Source organism: Hypanus sabinus, chromosome 4, assembly GCF_030144855.1.
Source record: "Hypanus sabinus isolate sHypSab1 chromosome 4, sHypSab1.hap1, whole genome shotgun sequence".
NCBI lineage: Eukaryota > Metazoa > Chordata > Chondrichthyes > Myliobatiformes > Dasyatidae > Hypanus > Hypanus sabinus.
The window spans coordinates 151324077-151349793 of record NC_082709.1 but is presented as its reverse complement, the minus strand read 5'-3'; the positions used below and the strand labels follow the sequence as shown (position 1 = coordinate 151349793).

The 25717-nt window shown below is 41.0% G+C and overlaps 1 protein-coding gene across 12 annotated transcripts in view; it reads right to left on the bottom strand.

The window, feature by feature from the left end:
- Positions 1 to 25717, bottom strand: part of spag17 (sperm associated antigen 17) — a 319560-nt gene that overhangs the window by 158463 nt on the left and 135380 nt on the right. For all 12 annotated transcript variants that reach the window (XR_009511839.1, XM_059968399.1, XM_059968400.1 and 9 more), the window contains 4 exons: positions 13537 to 13671; positions 11350 to 11463; positions 4505 to 4713; positions 4199 to 4331 (listed from right to left, as the gene is read on the bottom strand). Coding sequence is in view for 11 of the 12 variants with exons in the window: in XM_059968399.1 (XP_059824382.1) it covers positions 4199 to 4331; positions 4505 to 4713; positions 11350 to 11463; positions 13537 to 13671 (591 nt within the window). In the remaining variant the exon portion in view is untranslated. The remainder of the gene's footprint in view (positions 1 to 4198; positions 4332 to 4504; positions 4714 to 11349; positions 11464 to 13536; positions 13672 to 25717) is intronic.

Sequence of the window (25717 nt, the reverse complement as noted above, 5' to 3'; positions counted from 1 at the left end):
CATCATCTGTGCTAGTGTCCCCTTCCAAACAACTTTGGTCAGCTGCTATTTCATGTCTCTGTAATTCCCTTTATACCACTGTAATATGAATACATTTAACTTTAACTTCTCCTTCGCAAACTGCAGGATGAGTTTTATCACATTATGATCACTACCTCCTAAGGGTTCTGTTACCTTAAGCTGTTGAATCAAATCTGGTTCATTACCTAATACCCAAACCAAAATTTTGTTTCCCCTAGTGGCCTCTAAAAAGCCATCTCTTAGGCATTCTACAAATTCCCTCTCCTGGGATCCAGCACCAAATGATTTTCCCAGTCTATCTGCATATTGAACCCCCCCCAAGATTATTGCAATACTGCCTTTTTTACATGCCTTTTCTATCTCCTGTTGTACAAATGGTAATTTGTAATCCACATCCTGGCTACTGTTTAGAGGCCTGTGTATAACTCCCATCGGTTTCTTGCAGCTTCTTAACTCTGCCTGCAAGGATTCTACATCGTCTGATCCTTTGTCACCTCTTTCCAAGGATCTGATTTCATTTCTCTTTTTTAAAAAATCAATAGAGCCTCTCCACCCCCTCTGTCTCTTAAAGGACCTGCCTGTCCTTTTGATACAATGTGCATCCTTGGATACTAAACTCCCAACTATGATCTTTCAGCCACGGCTCAGAGATGGCCACATCATCATACCTACCAATATTTAACTGCCCTGCAAAATCATCTACCTTAGTCTGCATGCATTCAAATATAATATCTTCAGTCCTGTATTCATTATCCTTTTTAATTTTTGCCCCATTACACATTAATTTTTCCACTGACTGCAATTTTGCCCTATCATCTGCCTGTCCTTCCTCACAGGCTCACTATTCAATGCATCCAGTTGTACACCAATTGCCCCATCCTCAGCCCCATCACCAGTTCCCATACCCCTGCCAAATTAGTTTATACCCTCCCCAACAATTCCAGCAAGGCTGCCCACAAGGATATTGATCCCTTTCTGGTACAGCTGAAACATGTCCTTTCTTTTTTAAAAACAGGTCATACATTCCCTAGAAGAGATCCCAATCATCCAGAAATCTGAAACCCTGCCACTTGTACCAATTCCTCAGCCATGCATTCATCAGCCAAATCATCCTATTCTTACCCTCACTAGCACATGGCACAGGCAGCAATCCAGAAATTACTACCCTGCCTGTGCTTGCCCAGGCTTGTTGTTGCCTATGCTTGTTGAGCAGTAATGAGGGTAAAGAAATGGTAGAGAAACTTGATAAATATGTTGTGTCAGTCTTCACTGTCAGTAATTCAAGAACGTCAGAGGGCAGAAGTGAGTGTAGATGCTATTACTAAGGAGAGAGTGCTTGGGGAGCTGAAATATCTGAAGGTAAATAGTCATCCAGTCCAGATGGACTATACCCCAGGGTTTTGAAAGAGGTGGCTGAAGAGATTGTGGAAGTATTAGTTATGATCTTTCAACAATCACTGGATTCTGGAATGGTTCTGAAGGACTGGATAATTACAAATATCACTCCACTCTTTAAGAAGGTATATGTGGGGGAGGGGTAGAAAGCAGGAGAAAGGAAATTACAGGTCAATTAGCCTGACTTCAGTGTTTGGGAAGATTTTAAGGATGAGGCTTTGGGATACTTGTAGAGACATCATAAAATAGGCCAAAGTCAGGATGGTTTCCTCGAGAGGAAATCTTGCCCAACAAATCTGTAGGAATTCTTTGAGGAAGTAATAGATAGGTTAGACAAAAGAGTGTCAGTGGACATTGTCTACTTAAATTTTCAGAAAGCCTTTGACAAGGTGCCATGCTTGAGGCTGCTTAACAAAGTAAATCAGGAAAGGTAAAAGCATGGATAGAAGATTGGCTGTCTGGCAGGAGGCAAAGAGTGGGAATAAAGGGGACCTCTTCTAGTGGGCTGCCAGTGACTCGTGGTGTTCTGCAGGGGTTAGTGTTGGGACCTCTTCTTTTCATGTTTTCTGCCAATGGTTTGGATGATGGAATTTGTGGCCAAGTTTGTGGACAATACAAAGATCTGCAGAAGGACTTAGACAGATTAGGAGAATGGGCAAAGAAATGGCAGTGAGAGAATAATATAGGGAAGTGTATGGTCGTGCACTTTAGCAAAAAGGAATAAAGGTGTAGACTATTTTCTAAATGGGGAGAAAATTTTTAAAAAATCAGAGGTGCAAGCAGGATTCCCTAAAGGTTAGCTAACTTGCAGGTTAAGTCAGTGGTAAGGAAGGCAAATGCAATGTTAGCATTTATTTCCAGAGGACTAGAATATAAAAACAGACATGTAATGCTGAGTCTTGATAAGGCATTGGTCAGACCGCACTTGGATTATTGTGTGCAGTTTTGGGCCACATATCTAAGGAAAGATTTCTGGCATTGGAGAGGATGCAGAGGAGGCTCAAGAGAATAATTCTGAGAGTGAAAGGGTTATGTATCAAATGATAGCTCAGACCCTGTTTGAAATCTATTGCAAATTGAAATGCTGAGACAGTGGAGAGGATATTTTGTATAGTGGGGGGGGGGGAGTTTAAGACTAGAGGGCACAGTCTCAGAAAAGAGGGATGTCCATTTAGGATAGAGATGAGGAACAATTTCTTTAGCCAGACAGTGGTGGATTTGTGGAATTCATTAACATGGGTGGGTGTGGAGGCCAAGTCACTGAGTATATTCAAAGAGAAGGTTGATAGGTTCTTGATTGGTCAGGGCACCAAATGTTACCAGGAGAAAGTAAGAGAATGTTGTTGAGAGGGATAATAAATCAGCCATGATGGAATGGCAGAGCAGATGTGATGGACCAAATGGCCCAATTCTAATCCTATTTCTTGTGGTCATGGCAAACAAGATGGAAAATTAAACAAAGTGAAGTTCCCAACACTGAGATCATTATCTAATCTCTCCAGAACCATTAAATTGCCTCTGCAGAATGGAACGTATGCAGGATTATTCCAAAAATCTCCTCCAGTTCTATAATAATAGGCTACCTTGGGGTTGCAGCTATTAGCCATATGATATTCACAAATCACTAAGCAAATTTGAGATATAGAAGAAAACTTACTCTCGTGGAATTCATGTGAGAACAAATAAATAAACAGCTTTCTTCCAACCTACACTTCTTGGCACATGCACATTTAACACGTGTTATGGGAAATTACAATACTTGAGTTTTCTAGGAACACAAAACCTCATAACCCAAAGATCACTTGTCCATTCATTTATCTATTTATTTATCTATCTGTCTATTTGTTTATTTAGAAATACAGCACAGTGTACAGGCCATTCAGCTAAACAAGCCTGTGCTGTTCAATTACTGTACACCTATATGACTAATTAACCTGTCTATCTTTGGAATATGGAAGGGAAGTGGATCACCCAGAGGAAACCACACAATCTCAGGGAGAACTGAAGCAAGTTAGTAATGTAAATCACTTTCTAAATTGCACACAATCCTAACGTACCATATTTCTTCTCTGAAGGATTAATATCCTGGAATTAACAACTTCATTATGACCATCAGTGAAATTCTCTGCCCAATGAAGCAGTGGAGGCTACTTTAGTAAATATATTTAAGATAAGGTTGGATAGATTTTTGCATATTAGAAGAATTAAGGGTTATGGGGAAAAGGCAGGTAACTGGAGACAAGTCCATGGCCAGATCAGCCATGATCTTATGGATTGATGGATCAGGCTCAATGGGCCAGATAGCCTACTTCTGCTCCTATTTCTTATGTTCTTATGATAGCAAAACTACTGAAATCAAGTATAGGGCAAATCACTAAATTCTTAGATCAATTAGGAATGGAAATAAATGTAATCTTACTAAGGCTATCCATACCCCAAGAACATTTCTTTTCAAGAAAAAAGAAAATGTTCAAACTATAAGGTCAATTTGCAAGATAATTACGTTAACATCAGATTTTTCTTTGGATGCTCTCGCATTAATCGAATTTAGAAACTGATGAAGCAACAGTTGAGTTTTTTTTCTGTAGCTATGTCTATCTGCACAGTGTCAGGAAAAGAACCAAACATTCTATTACACAGATGACAGAATATCAGCAATGAAACATCTTTTATACTTTAGTGACCAGCTTCATTTGCTTGATGTTAGAAATCAAGTGTAAAGTCATTTTTGATCAAATGTAGCAAGCAAAATTTGAAAAAAATGTATACTAATGTGACAGACCAATGGAGCACTCTGTGAAGAATGTTGTCAACAGTCCATCTGGAGAACATGCATTCAATCGCAAGAACACTGGAGGCTCTGGAACATTTTCTGGGGTTGGTGCAGGTACTAGCTCAGGCTGTTGAATTTCCACCTGTACAAGGAAACATGGAAAACCTTCACAGAAAAGTAAACTGCTGGATTCCCTTCAATCACTGCCTTCTTTATTCTTGACTTTAAAGAATTCTTCAACAGTATTGAAATTAACTTGATAATATCTAATCATATAACATAAACAAAGAATATAGTAATACATCCAAAATGTACCTTTGGTTCTTCGATTGGTTGGTGTGGTTCCTCTACAGGCGCACTTGAAATAATTTCCTTCTTATGCTTCCCTTTTCCTGAAGGAGCACTTTTATTCTTAGAGGATTTATCTGTTTTAGCAGTGGGTGGTGGAGTAGTAACAGGAGCCGGTGTAGGTGCATGCACTGGTGGCATATTCAAAATTTCAGCTAGTATTGGATCTTCTTCAACTATAGATAAAATATTTGAATGTATGTTTACTGTTCCCTTTACTCACACTCTCCTTGATTTGAGTTATGTTTACAGTAACAGTTATGAGACTAGACTTCTTCCTGGCTCCTCTACTTCTTGTCACTAACCTTTTCTCTGTATCTTATAATCTTTTCAAACACCATACAGTTATCCAATTGCCTCTTAAAGGCTACAGTGGGATCTGCATATCTCAGCAGTGCATTCCAGATTTCAAACACAAGCTGCAAATAAAAATGTTTTACCTTTGTCATTCATAATTCACCCCCAATTTTTACACCCATGGCTTCTAATTCTCAACCTCTCAAACCCCACCATCCACTGTCCAGATCTTGCATTGTTTTAAATATTTCCATCAAATTACTCAGCTGCCTTCAATACTCCAAAGGGAACTGTCCTGACTCTCTAATGTGCCTTTGTAATTGTCCCACATACCAGAAAGCATTCTTGAAAATCTTTTCTGGACCTTCTTTGATACCCTCATATCTTTCCAATATTACTGCAACTCGAAATGAACACAAAGCTTCACTTGAGCCCTTTTACAAGCATTTTGTGAAGGTACTGTATACATTCTCTGCTTTTGTATTCTATGTTTCTATTGATAAAACCAAAAATTGCATTTGTCTCATTAATCATTTTCAAATAATGCCCTGTAACTTTTACTGATCTGTGTACACATTCCCTCAGTCTGCCTCTGCTGCTGTATCCATTTTTGAAGAGTGTTGCAGAGTTTATTCTATATTGGCCTATGAAAAACTTCATCTCACATTTCTTCATATGAAGCTTTCTATACATCTTTTCATATACATTTCATATACATCTTTCTATCAACAAGCTTGCATCAATCGTGATGCAATCTACCACTATCTTCTTGTAATTAGAAAATGTGGTTTTCACTTCCAAATCCTAATTATTGTTATACTGTAGATAAAAGTGCAAAAAGAAAATAAAAAAATTCAATTTCCTCTAAAAAAAAATCATTCACCATGGCCTATCATATCTGTGGCTTAGCCAAATTCATTTCTCTGCTATCAAAATCCTTGTGACATGTACTTCAACTCCGCTGATATGTGCTTACGTAGAAACTCAAAAACCTTCTCAAGGTTGATGCAGTTTGCCCTTTGCAATGTTATCTATTACCTTGTTTTAAAAACTCTATTAAGTTGGTTAAGCAAAACTTGCCTTTGGTATGCTGGCTTGCCCTGATTTATCTATTTTCATCCGAGTGACTATTAACCTTATTTAATTGATGATTCTAAAAATTGATGTTTCTTAGTCCCCATGACTAAGGGGAAAATAACAGACCAATAGTTGTTTGGCTTGTCTTTACATCCACCCTTTTTAATAAGCGAGTAACGTTTACCGTAGATTCCGGACTACAGAGCGCACCTGATTAAAAGCCGCACGTTCTAATTTTAGAAAGAAAATCAATTTTGTACTTGTACAAGCCGCACCGGATTTTAAGCCGCAGGTGTCCCACGTTGTAATATGAGATATTTACACAGAAAGATATTACACGTGAGGATTTTTTAACTTTTAATTAAATCCGTATGGTAACATAAACAAATATATATTGCAAATGCTTTTTTTCGAACAGTGCCTGTAACACAGCTACTTTTAAATATACATACGCATTGGTAACACACAAATTACGTTGCGTATACTTTTTTACTGAACAGTGCACGAACAACATTCCAATATCTCCTAACGACTGGTAAAAAAAATATATATACTGCAGCCTACCAGGAAAAGTTATTGATCGCCTTCTTCATCTTCCTCCTGCGCACTAAAACCATCAAAGTCCTTCAGTGTCCGAATTGAATAAAACCTCAGGATCTCATCACTCACTTCAGTCTCTTCGTTGTCGCTCTCACTTGAGCGCACGCGGTCCTCTTCATCACGCAGCAGTCCAGCCTTTCGAAACCCGCTGGTGATGGTGGATGTTGTGACACGGCTCCACGCATTTAGAATCCACTGGCAGACTTGAGTTAAAGATGCTCTTCCCATGCATCCTGTTTTGGTAAAGGATTTCTCGCCGCTCGTCATCCAAGCCTCCCACTCAACGCGCAGCGCCACTTTAAATGCCCGGTTCACGCTGATGTCCAGTGGCTGCAAATACTTCGTGGTGCCCCCAGGAATCACAGTTGGAATTGAGTTTGTACTCTTGATGGCAGCTTTCACTGAACTTTCATTGTCAGCCGTTTAAAAAATCACCATCAGTGGAAGCTTTAGTCCGGATGCTGTGCAGCTCAGAACACAAGTAAAATGCGTTCTCTCATGGCCACTTGTTTTCAGTGTGATGGACGAGTCACCTTTTTTATTAACAGTCCGAGTGAGAGGCAGGTCGAATGTCAAAGGTACTTCATCCATATTTATGATATCATCTGGCCGATGGAATTCTCCGCTATCTTTGTTTGAGTGAATGTGCGGAAGTTAGCAAGCTTTTCCTTGTGGTCGGGAGGGAGCTGCTGACAGAGTCGTGCGTACCCTGACGGACAGGCCTTTTCGTCTCATAAATCTAAAACACCACGATGGCCCACCTCTAAAATCTTCGATTTTCATTTTGGTGGCGATTGCTTTAGCCTTCAGTCTGATCTGCACGGTGGAAACACCGCGGCCGCCTGCTCTCTGTGTGTTAACCCAGTCTTCAAGAAAGTTTTCAAGTTTGGGCCATCTGCTATGATTACCTCTGAAAGCTTTTGTTGTCTTTTTGTATTGACTCAGTTCTTCACGCTGGCATCTCCACCATCTCAACATCGATTTATTTATGCCAAGATTATGTGCAGCAGCTCGATTTCCTTCTTCAACCGCCAGATTGGTCGCCTTTAACTTAAAAGCTGCATCATATGCTTTTCTTCGAGTGTTTTCCATGTTGATGAGGGTGAGTACAAATGACTGATTTACAATAATTTAATTGTGAAAGTGCGCTTGATTTATTGTACAATTTCATTGGACCTCTGTGAACTACTCATCAATTTTATTGGTCTACTGTTACGAGGCAAAATGTTTTTGGCGGCATGAAAAAAAAACATGCATTAGCCGCACCGTAGTATAGGCCGCAGTGTTCAAAGCGTGGGAAAAAAGTAGCGGCTTATAGCCCGGAATTTACGGTACTATACTTCAGTCCTCTGGCACCAACCTCAAAACCTACAGCATTGGGATATCATTGTCAGCAACTATTGATTTCTTCCTGTACTTCCCTCAAAATTCAAGAATGTACCATTTCCAGTTTTAGAAGCTGATCAACTTTTAAGTTCAGCCATTATTTTTAATATTTCTATGCTTTCAACTTTACACATATCCAGTGTCTAAAATAGCACGTCCTTTACCATCAATTTGGTAGCAGTCTCTCCCTTGGAAAGGTAAGTACAAAATATTATCGAGTATCTTAATGACACCCTAAGCTTCCATATGTAAATTCCCATTTTTCTCCATGAATTGCACAATTTTCTTTACATGCCCATTAAAAACATTTGGATCTCCATTTGTTTGCACAGCTTATCCTTCTCCTACCTGCACACAGGCAGAGGCCAAAGAGCAAGGCTCCAGAGATTAGGACAACAAGAGGTGGGCATGGGAGGCAGGGGAGGAGCTATGGAATTGCTTCGAGTCAGGGGACTGAGAGCCATGTTCAACTCTCATCTGTGGATCTGAATGAATACTCCATGGCTGTCGCGGGCTTTATAAAAATAGTTGAAGATGGAGCGTGTCCCCACAAAATCATTCAGAGTCTTCCCCAGTCAGAAGCCCTTGGATGAACCAAGAGATCTACAGTCTGCTGAGGGCCAGATTAGAAGCATTCAAGTCTGGTGACCAAGAAAGCTACTAGGTCCAAGTACAATCTCCACAAAGCCATGTCACAGGTTAAGTGGCAGTTTTGGACTAAACTTGAATCAATGAAGGATGCCATATTGTTGTGACAGGGCTTTAATGCTATCACTTCTTATAAAATCAAGTAACATAGGCAAAAACAGGGCTTAGATTCCAGATGAGCTCAATAGCTTCTATGTTCGCTTTGACCATTAAAACATGGAGAAATACCACGAACTCCCATAGCCCCCGAAGATACTGTGATTTCAGTTTCCGAGTCTAATGCACAAGTGTCCTTCAGGAAGGTGCACCAATAGAAAGCATCTAGCCAGGATGAGGTACCTGGTCAAGCACTAAAGACCTGCGGTGATCAACTGGGTGGAATATTCACTGAGATCTTTGACTTCTTGCTTTGGCAGTCTGAGGTACCAATCTGCTTCAAGCAGGCTTCAATTATACCGATGCCCAATAAGAATATGGTAATCTGCCTCAGTGGCTATCATCCAGTAGCACTTACCCACAGTGATGAAGTCAGTGAAGAAACTTATCAACTCCTGCCTGTGAAACCACTTGAATCAACTCCAATTTGCTTACCAACACAACAGGTCCACAGCAGATGCCACCTTATTGGCTTTTTACTCAACCCTGGAAAATCTGAATAACAATGGGGCTCTTTATTGACTATAGCTTAGCATTCAATACTATCGTCTCCTCAAAACTTATCAATAAGCTTCAGGACCTTGGCCTCAATACCTCCTTGTACAATTGGATCCTCAATTTCCTTGCTTGCAGATCCCAATCAGTTTGGATTGCAACAATGTCTCCTCCACAATTTCCATCAGTACAGGTGCACTACAAAGCTGTGTGCTTAGCTCCCTGATATTCTTGCTTTACACCTATGATGGTGTGGCTAAGCACAGCTCCAATGTCACATTCAAATTTGCTGGCTGTCGGAGGCCGAATCAAAGATGGTGATGAATCAGCATATAGGAAGAAGATTGAAAATCTGGCGAAGTGGTGCCACAACAACAACCTCTAACTCAGTGTCAGCAAGACCAAGGAGCAGAATATTGAATTCGGGGAGAGGAAACCAGAGGCCCAAGAGCCAGTCCTTATCTTAAGAGGCAGAGAGGGTCAGCAACTTTAAATTCCTCCTTTCAGGAGAATGGTCCTGAGCCCAGCACTCATGTGCAATGACTAAGAAAGCATGGCAGTGCCTCTACTTCCTTAGGAGTTTGCAAAGTTACTCATGACATCTAAAACTGACGAACTTCTATAGATGTGGGTTGGAGAATACTGTATATTGATTAGCTACATCAAAGACCGGTAGGGAAACACCAATTCCCTTGAACGGAAAACCCTGCAAAATGTAATGGATACGGCCCAGTCTATCAAAGGTAAAGCCCTTCCAAACTTTGAGCACATCTACACAAAGCGTTGTTGCAGGAAAGCAGCATCCATCTTCAGGGACACCTACCAGCCAGAACATGCTCTCTTCTCACTGCTGCCATCAGGAAGAAGATACAGAAGCATCAGGACTCACAGTACCAGGTTCAGGAACAGTTATTACCCCTCAACCTTTGACTCTTGCAGCAAAGGGGATAACTTCACTTGCCCCATCATTGAAATGTTCCCACAACCAATGGGCTTACTTTCAAGGACTCTTCTCATTTTCTATATAGTTAGTTAGTTGTTAATTATTTCTTTCTTTTTGTATTTGCACAGTTTGTTTTCTTTTGCACGTAGGTTATATGTCCAGTTGGTGTAGTCTTTCATTGAATCAATTATGGTGAATTTATTGAATATGCCCACAAGAAAATGAATCTCCAGTTTGGATTGTTTGCAGATTATTGGATTGATCAGAGTCATGATGCAAACATTTAATTGTTACGGACTATAATAAGCAGACAATACAAATATTTGTTTGCCAATACCCTGTTCAAGAAGCAAGGTTCGACCAATGAAATGCAACAAAGAACACACAGCAAATGCTAACTCTGCTGTGATTGAGTCAAAACCATCACAGACTAAGTTCTCTTGCTATTAATAAGATAAAAAGCAGTTTGTGAACTGAAGCCAGACATAAATTCAGAACAACCAGCATTGTTTGGGTGCTTAACACTGAAAATCCTTAGAGTTCAGATGCAGTACTTCACAGTTGTTTGCTTCTGTCCTGTATCAGTTGTTCCAGGAATGTATGTCAGGGTTCAGCTTTCTGCAAGTGACTGGAAGTATTTGCTACTGGCATTTGTCATGGTTTGTAGAAGTAACTAAGGGTAAGGTCTATCAGAGTCACAAAGTAAATTCACGAGGTATATAGGCTGTTACTATACCAATTATTAATTCCCTATCTAAGTAAACAATCAAAAGAGTAGGGTCCTTGAGAAGATCTCCAAGTAATGTGCTTGCCAATACTTATTACATTTTTTCTCTTTCCTCCTCTGCCTGATTGTTATGTTTCTGTTTCTCCATCTCCTCGTCCTCTGCCTACACATGTTGCTTTCTCAAATGCTCCTGATGGCAAAGACTGAATCCTCCTTATGGAAAAGTTTGAAGAACATAGCAGAAAATGACAAAGTATCTAGTTCTCTGTGGAGAGTACTGGAGGGTGCCCTGAAGGCTGTAAACACTATAGTAATCTTGAAACACTCCATGACATCATTCACCAAACTTAAAAATCAGCTGTAAATGAAAATGCATCAACTACTTTGCATACTACTATATTGTAGATAACAACTTAGTTTGTGCTTATGTAATTAACGTAAATTAATTCTAATTGTGCTATCAGAATTTTATTTTCTTTTTACCTTTCTTCTGTTCCTTCTCAGGACCATCTTTACTAAGTGTTAAAATTATTCCATCATCAAGGACAGCTGAGAATGATTCAAACTTGCTGACAGAAAACTTTGTCCTTTCTCCCTCTGCATGAATTACACAATTGCACATAATCAACTTTTTTTCTGAAATGGAAGCCTTTACCATACCAGCCATCCATAAATTTACAGAGGGTACTTAAAAAACAGGTTTCTATTGTTTCTAAAATTATTTTTGAAGTACAAAAGTAATAAACACTATACAAAAATGACAATTGTTCAAGTTAAAAAGCAAAGACAGAAAGAAAGTAAACAGCATTTTGTATTAACACAAACAATCTACTGGAGGAACTCATCTAGTCAAGCAGCATCCATGGAGGGCGATAAACAGTCAATGTTTTGGGCCAAAAACCTTCATCAAGACTGGAAAGAAAGGAGGAAGAAGGCAGACTAAGTCGGTGGGCAGAGGGAGAGATGTGCAAGTGCAGGTGATAGGTGAAACCAGGTGAGGGGGAAGGGGGTATGAAGTAAGAAGAGTGGTATGATAGGAGGAAGAGATAAAGAGTTGAAAAAGGAATCTGATAAGAGACGATGGGGACCATGGAAGAAAGTGTAGGAGGACAGGCTCCAGAGGGAGGTTAGCCACATGGGCAGGTTAGAAGAAGAGACGGGATAAGAGTGGATACAGAATGGAGATTGGAAAAATAGAGAAGCGGAAGAGGTAAGAAATTACCAGAGGTTTCACTGATTGATGTTCAGTAGAGTTGGCCATGGACCAACATGTTTGCATTGAAATGGGTGCCCCTTGGCAACTCCCGCTTTTTGTGACAGATGGTGAGAAGGTGGTTAATGAAGTGGTTCTCCGATCTACATTGGGTTTCACACAGGGAGCACTGGATACAGTAGATTACTTGCAAATGAGATGTCGTCGCACCTTTAAGGATTGTTTGGGACCCTGAATGATATTGAGGGAGGAGCTGTAATGGCAGGTGTAGTACTTATACAGGGATAGCTACCAGGAGGAAGATCAGTTGGGAAGGACAAGTGGACAAAGGGGTCATGTAGAGAGAGATCCATATTTAAAGTGGAGAGTTGGGTAGGCTGTGTTTAGTGGTAGGATCCCATTGTGGATGACAGAAGTGACAGAGAATGAACTGTTGGATATGGAGGCTCACAAGAAGGTAGATAAGGACCAGAAGACTTTGTCCCTTTTAGGATGGAAAGAGGGCAGATGTACAGGAAATGCAGAAGATGTGGGAGAGGGCAGCATTGATAGTGGTGCAAGGTAATCCCCAATCTTTGAAGGAGAACATCTCAGATATAGAAGTGTATCCACTCTGAAAAATGAGCCAATCACAGCCAGGGAACTCAAAGCGATTGAAGTGATCAAGAACATGCGAGTCGAGGTATGTGGACATGACTTCAGTGGGGTAAGAGCAAGCAGAAACAATGGGCCTACCTGTACAGTCAGGTTTGTAGATTTTGGGTAGAAAGTAGAAATGAGCAGTGGTAGTAAGGGAACTAGGAGGTTGGTGGCAATGGATGGGAAATCTTCAGAGTTGATGAGGTTGGTAATGGTGTGGGAGACAATGGCCTGATGTTCCTTACTGGGGTTCAGATGGTAGCTAAGAAGAGATGTCAGAGTTGTCACTTAGCTTCAGCAAGGTAGAGGTCAGTCTGCCAGACTACAACAGCAACCTTCTTGATTTATAGTATTTTGTATAATTTCAGTAGTGGTTCAGAATAGAGAAGGGAGCTGACATGATAACATGTTTACACATTTTTGTGATACTCTATGTTGATTGCATCAGAGATGCTGGAAGCATTTTACATGTGAAATATGAAAGTCCACAGCCAGGGAAGTCTGCTCATTAAGAACAGCATATAGTATGTTTAAGACCAAAACACTCTGGGAAATAGCATTTTGGAAATCAGGGGCATAAACAACTGTCATTATAGACTCACTGGATGTCTGAAGAAAACCTGGTTTTATCCAGTCACAGTTATCTCACACACAAAAATCATTTTAAATATGGGGAAATGTATTTGAAATAAAAAAGTCATATTGCCATAATGATTTATGATCATAACTTGGCTGTAACCAATTTTGTAACATAACTGAAATTAATTAATTTATTAAAGGCATAAGTATCAAGGATACACGTAAATATTTAATCTCACCTTCCTTACTGGTTTCAGACTGTTTTCTCTCTGTTGGAACAACTTTGTTTTCATCCAAACTTTTTATGGGATCTGTGATGTAGGTGAAGAAATGATGATTGTCCTTCATTAGACATACCTGAATTATTGTCGAACCTATTGCAAAGGACAACAAAATACTATGAAATAGTTTGGTAATAATCCTTTGTTGTTTAATGACAATGAAGTTAAGCAATTAATACATTTTTAAAAATTAGGAAATATTAAAAAAAACTTTGCTCGGTAATTAACTACACCATGTACAATTACCAGATGTATGCAGATGATACCAAGACAGGTGGATGGGTAGCGTTGCAGAGGCAGGATGTCTGTAGAAGTTCTTGGACAGGTAGGGAGAGTGGGCAAAGAAGTGGCAGATTGTATATAGCATAGAGATGTGAGCTTATGGACTTGGCTAGGAAGAATAAAGATGGATATTTTTGTTCTAAAGAGTAGAAAGTTCAGAATTCAGAAATGAAAAGGGGCTCAGGAGTCCTAGGATTTCCTTAAAGTTAACCTGCAGATTGAATTGGTAGTAGGTACTATTGTGTAGTGGGGCAGCATGGTAGTATAGTGGCTAGCATAATGTTATTACTGCACTAGTGACCTGGTTTCAATTCCACTGCTGTATGTAAGGAATTTGAAAGTTCTCCCTGTGATTGCTTTGGTTTCCTCTGGGTTGTCTAGTTTCTTCCTATGTTCCAAATAGCATGGGTTAATAGGCTAATTGGTCATATGGGTGTAATTAGGTGGTGCAGACTTATTAGGTGGAAGGGTCTGTAACTGTTGATGTCCAAAACTGAGGTAATTCCCCGTGACCTGTCCTGGAGAATTTACATGAACCACCCTGTACTAGGCAGAATTTAATGCCAAAAATACTTGTATTTCATAGGATGAACAAATATTGACTGTTTTCAATTATTTAAAGCAATTGTTTAATTGATTTAATTTTTGCAATTTTTCACAACAATTTTCATTTGTCTTAATACATTTTGAATGCCAGAAAAATTGACTGGCTAAGCTAGGGACATGAAATTGCTTTTAACTTCAAGTGATCCACACTAAGCATGTACATTGTATGATGGTTAATGGAAAGTATCAACAGCAAATTATTGATGAAGCTTTCCTTTACTTTGTTAATAAACGAGAAGATGAAATGGTGGCGAATGACTCCAGTAAATTTATTTTCCTCTTCTGCAATAGGAAGTACAAGCTCAGTGTAACACATTTGGTTGTAAGTTCCATAGTGTATTTAAAATATCAGTAATATGTGAGTAATATTGTAAATATATTGTTTGACTAAGCATTCTATGTGGTTTACATAATTAATTATGGGTTCCATGTAAGAAGTACATGAATGGCATATGTCAGAACACCACCACATCATATCTGAATGCCTCATTAAAGAAAGAAAACTAAGCAGACCATCATCCTGGCTTCTGTGCTTTTCTTTTATTAATTTCTGGAGTTGCAAAACTTAACAGTGGTGAATAGGAAGTTTTAAGACAAAGCTGAGAGGATGAAAATACCTGTTGAAGTGCAGCATGCTTTTCTTTGGAAGGGGAGAAAGAAGTTTGAGTAAAAAAAAGGCAGAAGATAGATGAAATTAACAAGCAATGTGTATGGCCATGGGTTCATAAACAGTGTGTACCAGGTGGTGGTGGTGGTGGTAATAATAATAATAATAATAATCTAGAAGAAAGCAGAAATGGCTGGCTAAATTGGAAAGATAGATACATTCAATTGCACAAAAGATAACTAGATGATGTGTACTGAACAAATTGAACAGTATTTTGAAGCAAATGAAATAGCTGATGAAAAATGAGGGCCAGTATTGCTGAGTGCAATGGGTAGGAAAGGAAACAGTTTGCCTAGAACTTTAACTACTTCAACCAAACCAGCCAAAATGAACTTTATTGATATCATGAACATAAAACAGGAACATTTAGAATCAAAACTATTGTTGATTGCAAAAAGGGATTCTATTTCAGCTTATCTGGCTGAATTGAAGAAATTGTCTGAGCATCAGTGATGCACTGAGAGATCTTTTAGTTTATGGAATCTTATAAAAAAGAATTCAAAAAATTGCTCCTAACTGAAGCACAACTCATAATTAAAAGAGCAGTTGAAATCAGTGCAACAATGAAAACAGCAGCCAGAGACACAACTAAGATGCAGTCAGGAGTAAAAGTGAGCATGAACAAAATTGCAGTGTCTGAACAAAAACTGGTCAGCCCAAACAAATTGTGTTACCATTGTGGCAGGGGCTCACATGCACCAACCCAATGCAAATTTAATTGTGAAACTTGCAGAAAATGCAACAAAGTAGGGCCCATACAAAGAGCATATTGGGCAAATAAATGTAACTGGACTGTACAAAGAAAAGAAAAAGATAAAAAGTCAAGCTGCAATTTCAAAAATGGATACATTTTGTGCTCTCAACAACCTGTGATTGTGCCAGATAATCTGCCTTTGCAGCTTTATTAGGTTAGCACCTATTTCTATAATTTGCTTGAAAAAGATGAAGAACTGAGAAATGTGAATGTGACAGTTTATAACACATGAACTGTACAACTATTGTGTTGCGGTATTCCAGAATGTACTGCAGACTTGGATTAGGCAGGCTTAGATTGCAATTAGTGGTACAATTTCTAACCCAAACTAGCTGATTATGACATTGAGATACTTTTCCTTTAGATAAAATGGCACGTAAATAGAAGAATGGGAAAAATAATAAGCAGGTAGTCCAGGAAAGGGCAAACAAACATTAATTTATCAGAAGGAAAAAAATTGATGGACAAATTTATTTTAAAAATGGAAACATTTCTGGAATAAAAAATGCTATTTCTCCATGAGAAAGGTATGGCACTAATCAACTAAGATCACACATCAGGGATTTAAAGCTCAAACACTAACCACAGGATCTGCAAGGACAGTTGATTTGGAAGTTTAAAATCATTAAAGTTAGTCTCCTTGTGTAAGGAGAAAATTTTACAAAAGGTATATTTGATTCCTCCTAGGTATGTACTTCTAAGCCAAAATCGTGACAGTTTGGAATCTGAAGGACAGAATCTTGAATGAATCTCTTGTATGTTAAGATGGACTCTTAGCCTCAAAACCTACCTTGTTTCTTGATCTGACACCTTATTGTTTCCCTGCACTGTACTCTTTCAGTAGCTTTTGCAATTTATTCTGCATTATTATTTTTTTACCTTACTCTAGCTTAATACAGTGTAGTGACTTAATCAATATTAACAATATAGAAACATAGTAACACAGGAAACTCACAGCACAATACAGTCCCTTCGGCCCACAATGCTGTGCCGAACATGTCCTTACTGAGAAATTACTTAAGGTTACCCATAGCCCTCTATTTTTCTAAGCTCCATGTACCTATCCAGAAGTCTCTTAAAAGACCCTATTGTATCCACCTCCACCACCATCACCGGCAGCCCATTCCACACGATCACCATTCTCGGCTTAAAAAACTTACAATAGACAGTAGGTGCAGGAGTAGGCCATTTAGCTCTTCTAGCCAGCACTGCCATTCACTGTTCCTGCCCTCTCCCCAGATCCCTTGACCAGGCTATCTATAACAGCTCTATCTAACTCTCTCTTGAATGCATACAGAGACTTGACCTCCACTGCCTTCTGGGGCAGAGCATTCCACATATCCACCACTCTGGGTGAAAAAGTTTTTCTGCATCTCTGTTCTAAATGGCCTACCCCTTATTCTTAAACTGTGGCCTCTAGTTCTGGACTCACCCATCAGTGGGAACATGCTTCCTGCCTCCAGTGTGTCCAATCCCTTAATAATCTTATATGTTTCAATCAGATCCCCTCTCATCCTTCTAAATTCCAGTGTATACAAGCCCAGTCGCTCCAATCTTTCAACATATGACAGTCCCACCATTTTGGGAATTAACCTCGTGAACCTACGCTGCACTCCCTCAATAGCAAGAATGTCCTTCCTCAAATTTGGAGACCGAAACTGCACACAATACTCCAGGTGGGGTCTCACCAGGGCCCTGTACAGCTGCAGAAGGACCTCTTTACTCCTATACTCAATTCCTCTTGTTATAAAAGCCAGCATGCCGTTAGCTTTCTTCACTGCCTGCTGTACCTGCATGCTTGCTTTCAATGACTGATGTACAAGAACACCTAGATCTCGCTGTACTTCCCCTTTTCCTAACTTGACTCCATTTAGATAGTAATCTGCCTTCCTGTTCTTGCCACCAAAGTGGATAACCTCACATTTATCCACATTAAACTGCATCTGCCATACATTTGCCCACTCACCCAACCTGTCCAAGTCACCCTGCATAACATCCTCCTGCCATTTCACACTGCCACCCAGCTTTGTGTCATCAGCAAATTTGCTAATGTTACTTTTAATCCCTTCATCTAAATCATTAATGTATATTGTGAACAGCTGCGGTCCCAGCACCGAACCTTGCGGTACCCCGCTGGTCACAGCCTGCTATTCCGAAAGGGACCCGTTAATCACTACTCTTTGTTTCCTGTCAGCCAGCCAATTTTCAATCCATGTCAGTACTCTGCCCACAATACCATGTACCCTAATTTTGCCCACTAATCTCCTATGTGGGACTTTATCAAAAGCTTTCTGGAAGTCCAGGCACACTACATCCACTGGCTCTCCCTTGTCCATTTTCATAGTTATACTCAAAAAACTCCAGAAGATTAGTCAAGCATGATTTTCCTTTCATAAATCCATGCTGACTCGGACTGATCCTTCTACTGCTATCCAAATGTGTCGTAATTTCCTCTTTTATAATTGACTCCAGCATCTTTCCCACCACTGACATCAGGCTAACCGGTCTATAATTCCCTGTTTTCTCTCTCCCTCCTTTCTTGAAAAGTGGGACAACACTTTTAGCCACCCTCCAGTCAGCAGGAACTGTTCCTGAATCTATAGAACATTGGAAAATGATTACCAATGCATCCACGATTTCTAAAGCCACCTTTTTAAGTACCCTGGGATGCAGACCATCAGGTCCTGGGGACTTATCAGCCTTCAGACTCAACAGTCTATCCAACACCGTTTCTTGCCTAATATAAATTTCCTTCAGTTCATCCTTTACCCTAGTTCCTTTGGCCACTGTTACATCTGGGAGATTGTTTGTGTCTTCCCTAGTGAGGACAGATCCAAAGTACTTGTTCAACTCATCTGCCATTTCCTTGTTCCCCATAATAAATTCACCCGTCTCTGTCTTCAATGGCCCAATTTTGGTTTTAACTCTTTTTTTGCCATTCACATACCTAAAGAAGCTTTTACTATCCTCCTTTATATTCTTGGCTAGTTTACCTTCGTACCTCTTTTTTTGGCGTATTGTCTTTTTTGTTATCTTCTGTTGCTCTTTAAAAGCTTCCCAGTCCTCCGGTTTCCCGCTCATCTTTGCTACGTTATACTTCTCTTTTATTTTTATACTGCCCTTTACTTCCCTCGTCAGCCACGACCGCCCCTTACTCCCCTTAGGATCTTTCTTCCTCTTTTTAATGAACTGATCTTGCACCTTCTGCATTATTCCCAGAAATACCTGCTGTTTTTGTTCCACTGTCTTCCCTGCTAGGTTATTGTTCCATTGAACTTTGGCCAGCTCCTCCCTCATAGCTCCATAGTTCCCTTTGTTCAACTGTAATACTGACACATCCGATTTTCCCTTCTCTTTCTCAAATTGTAGGTTAAAACATATCATATTATGGTCACTACCTCCTAATGGTTCCTTTACCTCGAGGTCCCTGATCAAATCCGGTTCATTGCACAACACTAAATTTAGAACTGCCTTCTCCCTGGTAGGCTCCACTACAAGCTGTTCTAAGAATCCATCTCGGAGGCACTCCACAAACTCCCTTTCTTGGGGTCCAGTACCATTCTGATTCTCCCAGTCTACCTGCATGTTGAAATCCCCCATGACAACTGTATCATTACCTTTGCAACATGCCAATTTTAACTCTTCATTCAACTTAACTTACCTCTGATATCTCCTCTGTACCTACTTCCTAGCACCTGAAAACTGCATCCTCTCATGTTAGCCATTTCAGTCCTGGGAAAAAGCCTCTGACTATCCACATGATCAATGCCTCTCATCGTCTTATACATCACTATCAGGTCACCTCTCATCCTCCATTGCTCCAAGGAGAAAAGGCCAAGTTCACTTAACCTATTCTCATAAGGCATGCTCCCCAATTCAGGCAACATCCTTGTAAGTCTCCTCTGCACCCTTTCCATAGTTTCTACATTCTTCCTGTAGTGAGGCGACCAGAACTGAGCACATTACTCCAAGTGGGGCCTGATCAGGGTCCTATACAGCTGTAACATTACCTCTCAGCTCTTATACTCAATTCCATGGTTGATGAAGGCCAATGAGCCGAATGCCTTCTTAACCACAGAGTCAACCTGCGCAGCAGCTTTGAGTGTCCTATGGACTCGGACCCTAAGATCCCTCTGATCCTCCACACTACCAAGGTCTTACCATTAATATTAATTTTGCCATCATATTTGACCTAACCAAAATGAACCATCTCACACTTATCTGGGTTGAACTCCATCTGTCACTTCTCAGCCCAGTTTTGCATCCTATCAATGTCCCGCTGTAACCTCTGACAGCCCTCCACACTATCCACAACACCCCCAACCTTTATGTCATCAGCAAATTTACTAACCCATCCCTCCACTTCCTCATATAAAAATCATGAAGAGAAGGGGTCCCAGAACAGATCCCTGAGGCACTCCACTGGTCACCAAACTCCATGCAGAATACGACCCTTCTCTAACCACTCTTTGCCTTTTTTGAGCAAGCTAATCCTAGATCCACAAAGCATGGTCCCCTTGGAACCCATGCCTCCTTATTTTCTCAATAAGCCTTGCACAGGATACCTTATCAAATGCCTTACTGAAATCCATATACACTCCATCTACTGCTCTACCTTCAACAATGTGTTTAGTCACATCTTCAAAAAATTCAATCAGGCTCGTAAGGCATGACCTGCCTTTAACAAAGCCATGCTGACAATTCTTAATCATACTATGCCTCCCCAAATGTTCATAAATCCTGCCTCTCAGGATCTTTTTCATCAATTTTGTCAGTACCTCCAGTTGAACTTTGTTTTTTTGTGTGTTTTCCCCCTAGTTGACAGTCTGTGGTTTTGTATTGCCGTGTGCTCGTTTGCTTTCATGACCCGTGTGCTCTTGTCCCTGCTCCTGCTCTACTCCGGCCCCTGTATTACTGAGTACTCCACCTCTCATTTCTCATTATTACCTGTTTTGCTGCCACTTATGTCTCATTGTGCTCCACCTATCATCTGCCTCTGTGTTTATTGCTCAGTGTATTTTAGTCTTGTGTTTTCACCTGTTTGTTGCCAGCTTGTGCCAGTGAGTTTTCCTGAGCCTTTCCAGCATTTGTATTTGAACTCTGTCCGTCCGAATATCGACTCTGCCTGTTTACCGATTCTGGTTTTTGGATTTCTCTGAAATTTTTAAATCTCCGCCTGAACTTTTACGCCGACTTTGTTGCCCCTCTGGATTTGCTACTCAGTAAATATCAGTGCACACAGTACTTGGTCTGCAATTGGGTCCCTGCTTCAGCACCCCGACACACTTATCAACCACTGAAGTAAGACTCACTGGTCTATAATTTCCTGGGCTATCTCTACTCCTTTTCTTGAATAAAGGAACAACATCTGCAACCCTCCAATCCTCCGGAACCTCTCCCATCCTCATTGATGATGCAAAGATCATTGTCAGAGGCTCTGCAATCTCCTCCTTTGCCTCTCACAGTAGCCTGGGATACTGATGCACCATCAATAACTCTCTGAGACGTGAGGCGAAATATCGGCTTTTATTGACTGGAAGAAAGAACAAGCAGTAGTTGACCACCATACTACATCCTGGAGACTGAGGGCAGGGCTCAGGCCTCAATCGCCTTTATACCGGGGTCTGTGGGAGGAGCCACGGTCAGTGGTCAGCGGGGGGGTGGGGGGGGGGGGGGTGCGTGTCCAGACAGGTATATGTAGTTCACCACAGATACATCTCATCCGGTCCCGGAGGCTTATCCAACTTGATGCTTTCCAAAAGCTCTAGCACATCCTCTTTCTTAATGTCTATATGCTCAAGCTTTTCAATCTGCTGTAAGTCATCCCTACAATTGCCAAGATCCTTCCCTGTCGTGAATACTGAAGCAAAGTATTCATTAAGTATCTCTGCTATCTCCTCCAGTTCCATTCACACTTTTCCATTGTCATACTTGATTAGTCCTATTCTCTCACGTCTTAACCTGTTGCTCTTCACATACTCGTAGAATGTCTTGGGGTTTTCCTTAATCCTGCTCACTAAGGCCTTCTCATGGCCCCTTCTGGCTCTCCTAATTTCATTCTTAAGCTCCTTCCTGCTAGCTTTATAATCTTCTAGATTTCCATCATTACCTAGTTTCTTGAACCTTAGTGTACCCTACCATCTTTTCCCTGTCTCATTGGAACTCATTGGAACGTACCTATGCAGAATGCCATGCGAACATCCCCTGAACATTTGCCACATTTCTGCCATACATTTCCCTGAGAACATCTGTTGCCAATTTATGCTTCCAAGTTCCTGCGTGATAGCTTCATATTTCCCCTTACTCCAATTAAATGATTTCCTAACTTATCTGTTCCTATCCCTCACCAATGCTATGGTAAAGGAAATAGAATGTGATCACTGTCTCCAAAATGCGCTCCCACTGAGAGACCTAACACCTGACCAGGTTCATTTCCCAATACAAGATCAAGTACAGCCTCTCCTCTTATAGGCTTATCTACATATTTTGGCAGGAAACCTTCCTGAATACACCTAACAAACTCCACCCCATCTAAACCCCTTGCTCTTTTAATTTGGGAAATTAAAATCTCACATCACGACAACCCTGTTATTTTTACACCTTTCTGGAATCTGTCTCCCTATCTGCTCCTTGATGTCCCTGTTACTAATGGGTAGTCTATAAAAAATACCCAGTAGAATTATTGACCCTTTTCTGTTTCTAACTTCCACCCACAGAGACTCAATAGAGATTCCTTTCATGACCTCCTCCTCTTCTGCAGCCGTGACACTATATCTGATCGGTAGTGCCACACCCTTACCTCTTTTGCCTTCCTCCCTGTCCTTCCTGAAATGTTATAAATTCGGGGCCTCAGGTTGAAGGAGTCAAGTTTGGAAAACCTAGCACATTCATTTTTCCTACATTTACACACTGAGGCCAGCAGTCGTGGAGCATATGGATCTTGGATCTCCAGAAAGTATCCACAGAGGGGTGATTGATAAGTTAGTGGCCTAAGGTAGAATGAGATGAGTTATATAGCTTTCGTTACACGCACATGCAGGTCAACTCTTTGAGTGATTTTGCAGAAAGTTTGAAGTTAATAACTCATCTCCTCCTACATTAGGTCACGAATTTATCAATCACCCCTGATGTGGACACTTTCTGGGGGTGCAAGATCTGGATGCTCCATTACCGCTGGTCTAAGTGTGTAAATACAGGAGGGGACTATGTTGAAAAATTTCTACCTTAGGCCATAAACTTATCAATCACCCCTCATTTAGCCTGGCACTCTAAGTAACCTTTCCTGCCCCTGAGCCATCCAAGTCTGTCATGGCCACAACATCAAAGCTCCAAGTACTGATCCATGCTCTAAGCTCAAACACCAGGAAATCTGCAGATGCTGGAAATTCAAACAACACACACACAAAATGCTGGTGGAACACAGCAGGCCAGGCAGCGTCTATAAGGAGAAGCTCTGTCGACGTTTCTGGCTGAGACCCTTCATCAGGACACATCTCATGCTCTAAGCTCATCTGCTTTGTTCACGGTGCTTCTTGCATGAAAATAGACACATCTCAAACCATCAGTCTGAGTGCATCCCTTCTCTATCACTTGCCTATCCTCCCTCTCACACTATCCAAATTTTCTCTATTTGTGAGCCAACAGCCCCTTCCTCCGTCTCTTCAATTCGATACCCATCCCCCAGCAATTCTAGGTTAAACTCTCCCCAATAGCCTTAGCAAATCTTCCTGCCAGGTTATTGGTCCCTCTCAGATTCAAGTGCAATCTGTCCTTTTTGTACGGGTCACGCCTGCCCCAAGAGAGGTCTCAATGATCCAGAAATCAGAATTCCTGCCCTCACGCCAATCCCTCAGCCATGCATTTATTCTCCACCTCACTCTATTCCTACACTCACTATCGTGTAGCACAGGCAGTAATCCTGCGATTACTACCTTTGAGATCCTGCTTCTCAACTTCCTTCCTAACTCCCTGTAGTCTGTTTTCAGGACCTCTCCCTTTCCTACCTATGTCGCTGGTATCAATATGTACCACGACCTCTGGCTGTTCACCTCCCCCCCCCCCTCCCCAACAGTACTCAAACAGGAGTACATATTGTTAAGGGGGACAGACATAGGGGTTCTCTCTAGTATCTGCCTCTTGCCCTTCCCTCTCCTGACTGTTACCCACTTATCTGTCTCCTGAGGCCCTCGTGTGACTACTTGCCTATAGATCCTCTCTATCACCCCTTCACTTTCCCTGACCAGACAACAGTCATCAAGCTGCAGCTCCAGTTCCCTAATGTGATCCCTAAGGAGCTGCAACACAACGCACCTGGTGCAGATGTGGCCTTCTGGGAGGCTGGGAATCTCCTTAACATCCCACATCTGACACCCAGTACAGAACACCAGCCTCACAGACATGTTTCCTGTTTTTATTCTTCACAGATAACCTGCCTGGCCTCAACCTGTTATCACTGAAGCCCCGCCAAGCCAAAACCCTCCTACTCTGTCTCCCTCCACTCCATCCCCTGCTCCTCCAACACCTGCTCTGTAAAGTTTTTTTAAAGCTTCCCACCAGTCTAACTCGCTGACATCCATATGTTTGTGCAGTTGTCCCTTGAATATACAAGCATTTTTTTTTAATGTATCTTGGTACATGTGGCAATAATAAATCAACACCAATGCTAATGTGTTCTTGGACACACATTCTTGAGATTAGATACTGGTGAAGAATGTTGTATTGCAAAAATGCTGTTCCTTTCTTTGAGATTCATTCTAGGTTAAGGATCAAATGAAGGGACAATTTTTCTGTGTAATTTGGAACCTTCCCTTGGGCTTGTTATGAGTGATGAACAGACCTGGTGGAAATGGGGTGCAGAGTTAACCATTCCCCCCCCCCCCGAGAACAATGAACTATTGCTGTTGCTATGCTGCTACTGAGAGAGAGAGATGAAGCACAGGCAAGGACATCTGCTGCAGATAAGAGGGAGAGAGAGACTGTTGATCTATTGTATTTTGACTCTTCCTGGATTATTAATCTTTCACTACAAGGACTTTACTTTGCTCATTAACATTCCTCAGGAGACAGCAGGAGTGGCCTGATTTGATGGACATGGTCATTCAGAGTTGATGGATAGCGGAGACCCTGTGAGTGGGGATAAAGGACAGGTCTGGAGAGACACCCTTCAGACACACCAGTGGACACTGACTGAGTGTTGTGAACCCACAGGAAGGTGGGGGTTTCGGAGACTGAATCAGGAGATGGGTCAGTAAAGCTCACAGTGTGACAGCAGGGCCGGTGGGGACTTGTGTGTGTGTCCATTCATGCCAGAGTGATGAGTCCATCACAGAAGAATGGTCTAGCTGAAGACCAGAGGGGTCATAACTGAATGGCCACAATGACACGACGGGTTAAGAAAGCCATGGAAGGTTTGCCTGCTGCAGCTGCCTAATCTCTCACTCTCTCTCCAACGATTACAACACAACAACCATAACTACCTCAGCACGCATGAACTGAACTGAACTTTATACTCTTCTATAACAATTCATTTACCCCTAGACCTCGATAGAGCTTGTTTATTATTGCTTATTATTATTCCTACACTTTTAGGTTTACTGTTGCTAACTTGTTTTATATGTATATTTGCATTTTTGATACTGTATTTTGTAGTTTACTAATAAACACCTTTAGTTTTGGTACCACCAGACTCCAACGGATTCTTCTTTCTCTGCTGGTCTGACACCCAGTTACGGGGTATGTAACAGGCTAGTTAGATTGTGCTGGCACTAATTCAGACAGTAGACTGCAGAACAGGCTGTTGGACACTGAGGTTTTTTCCTTCATTGTATAGA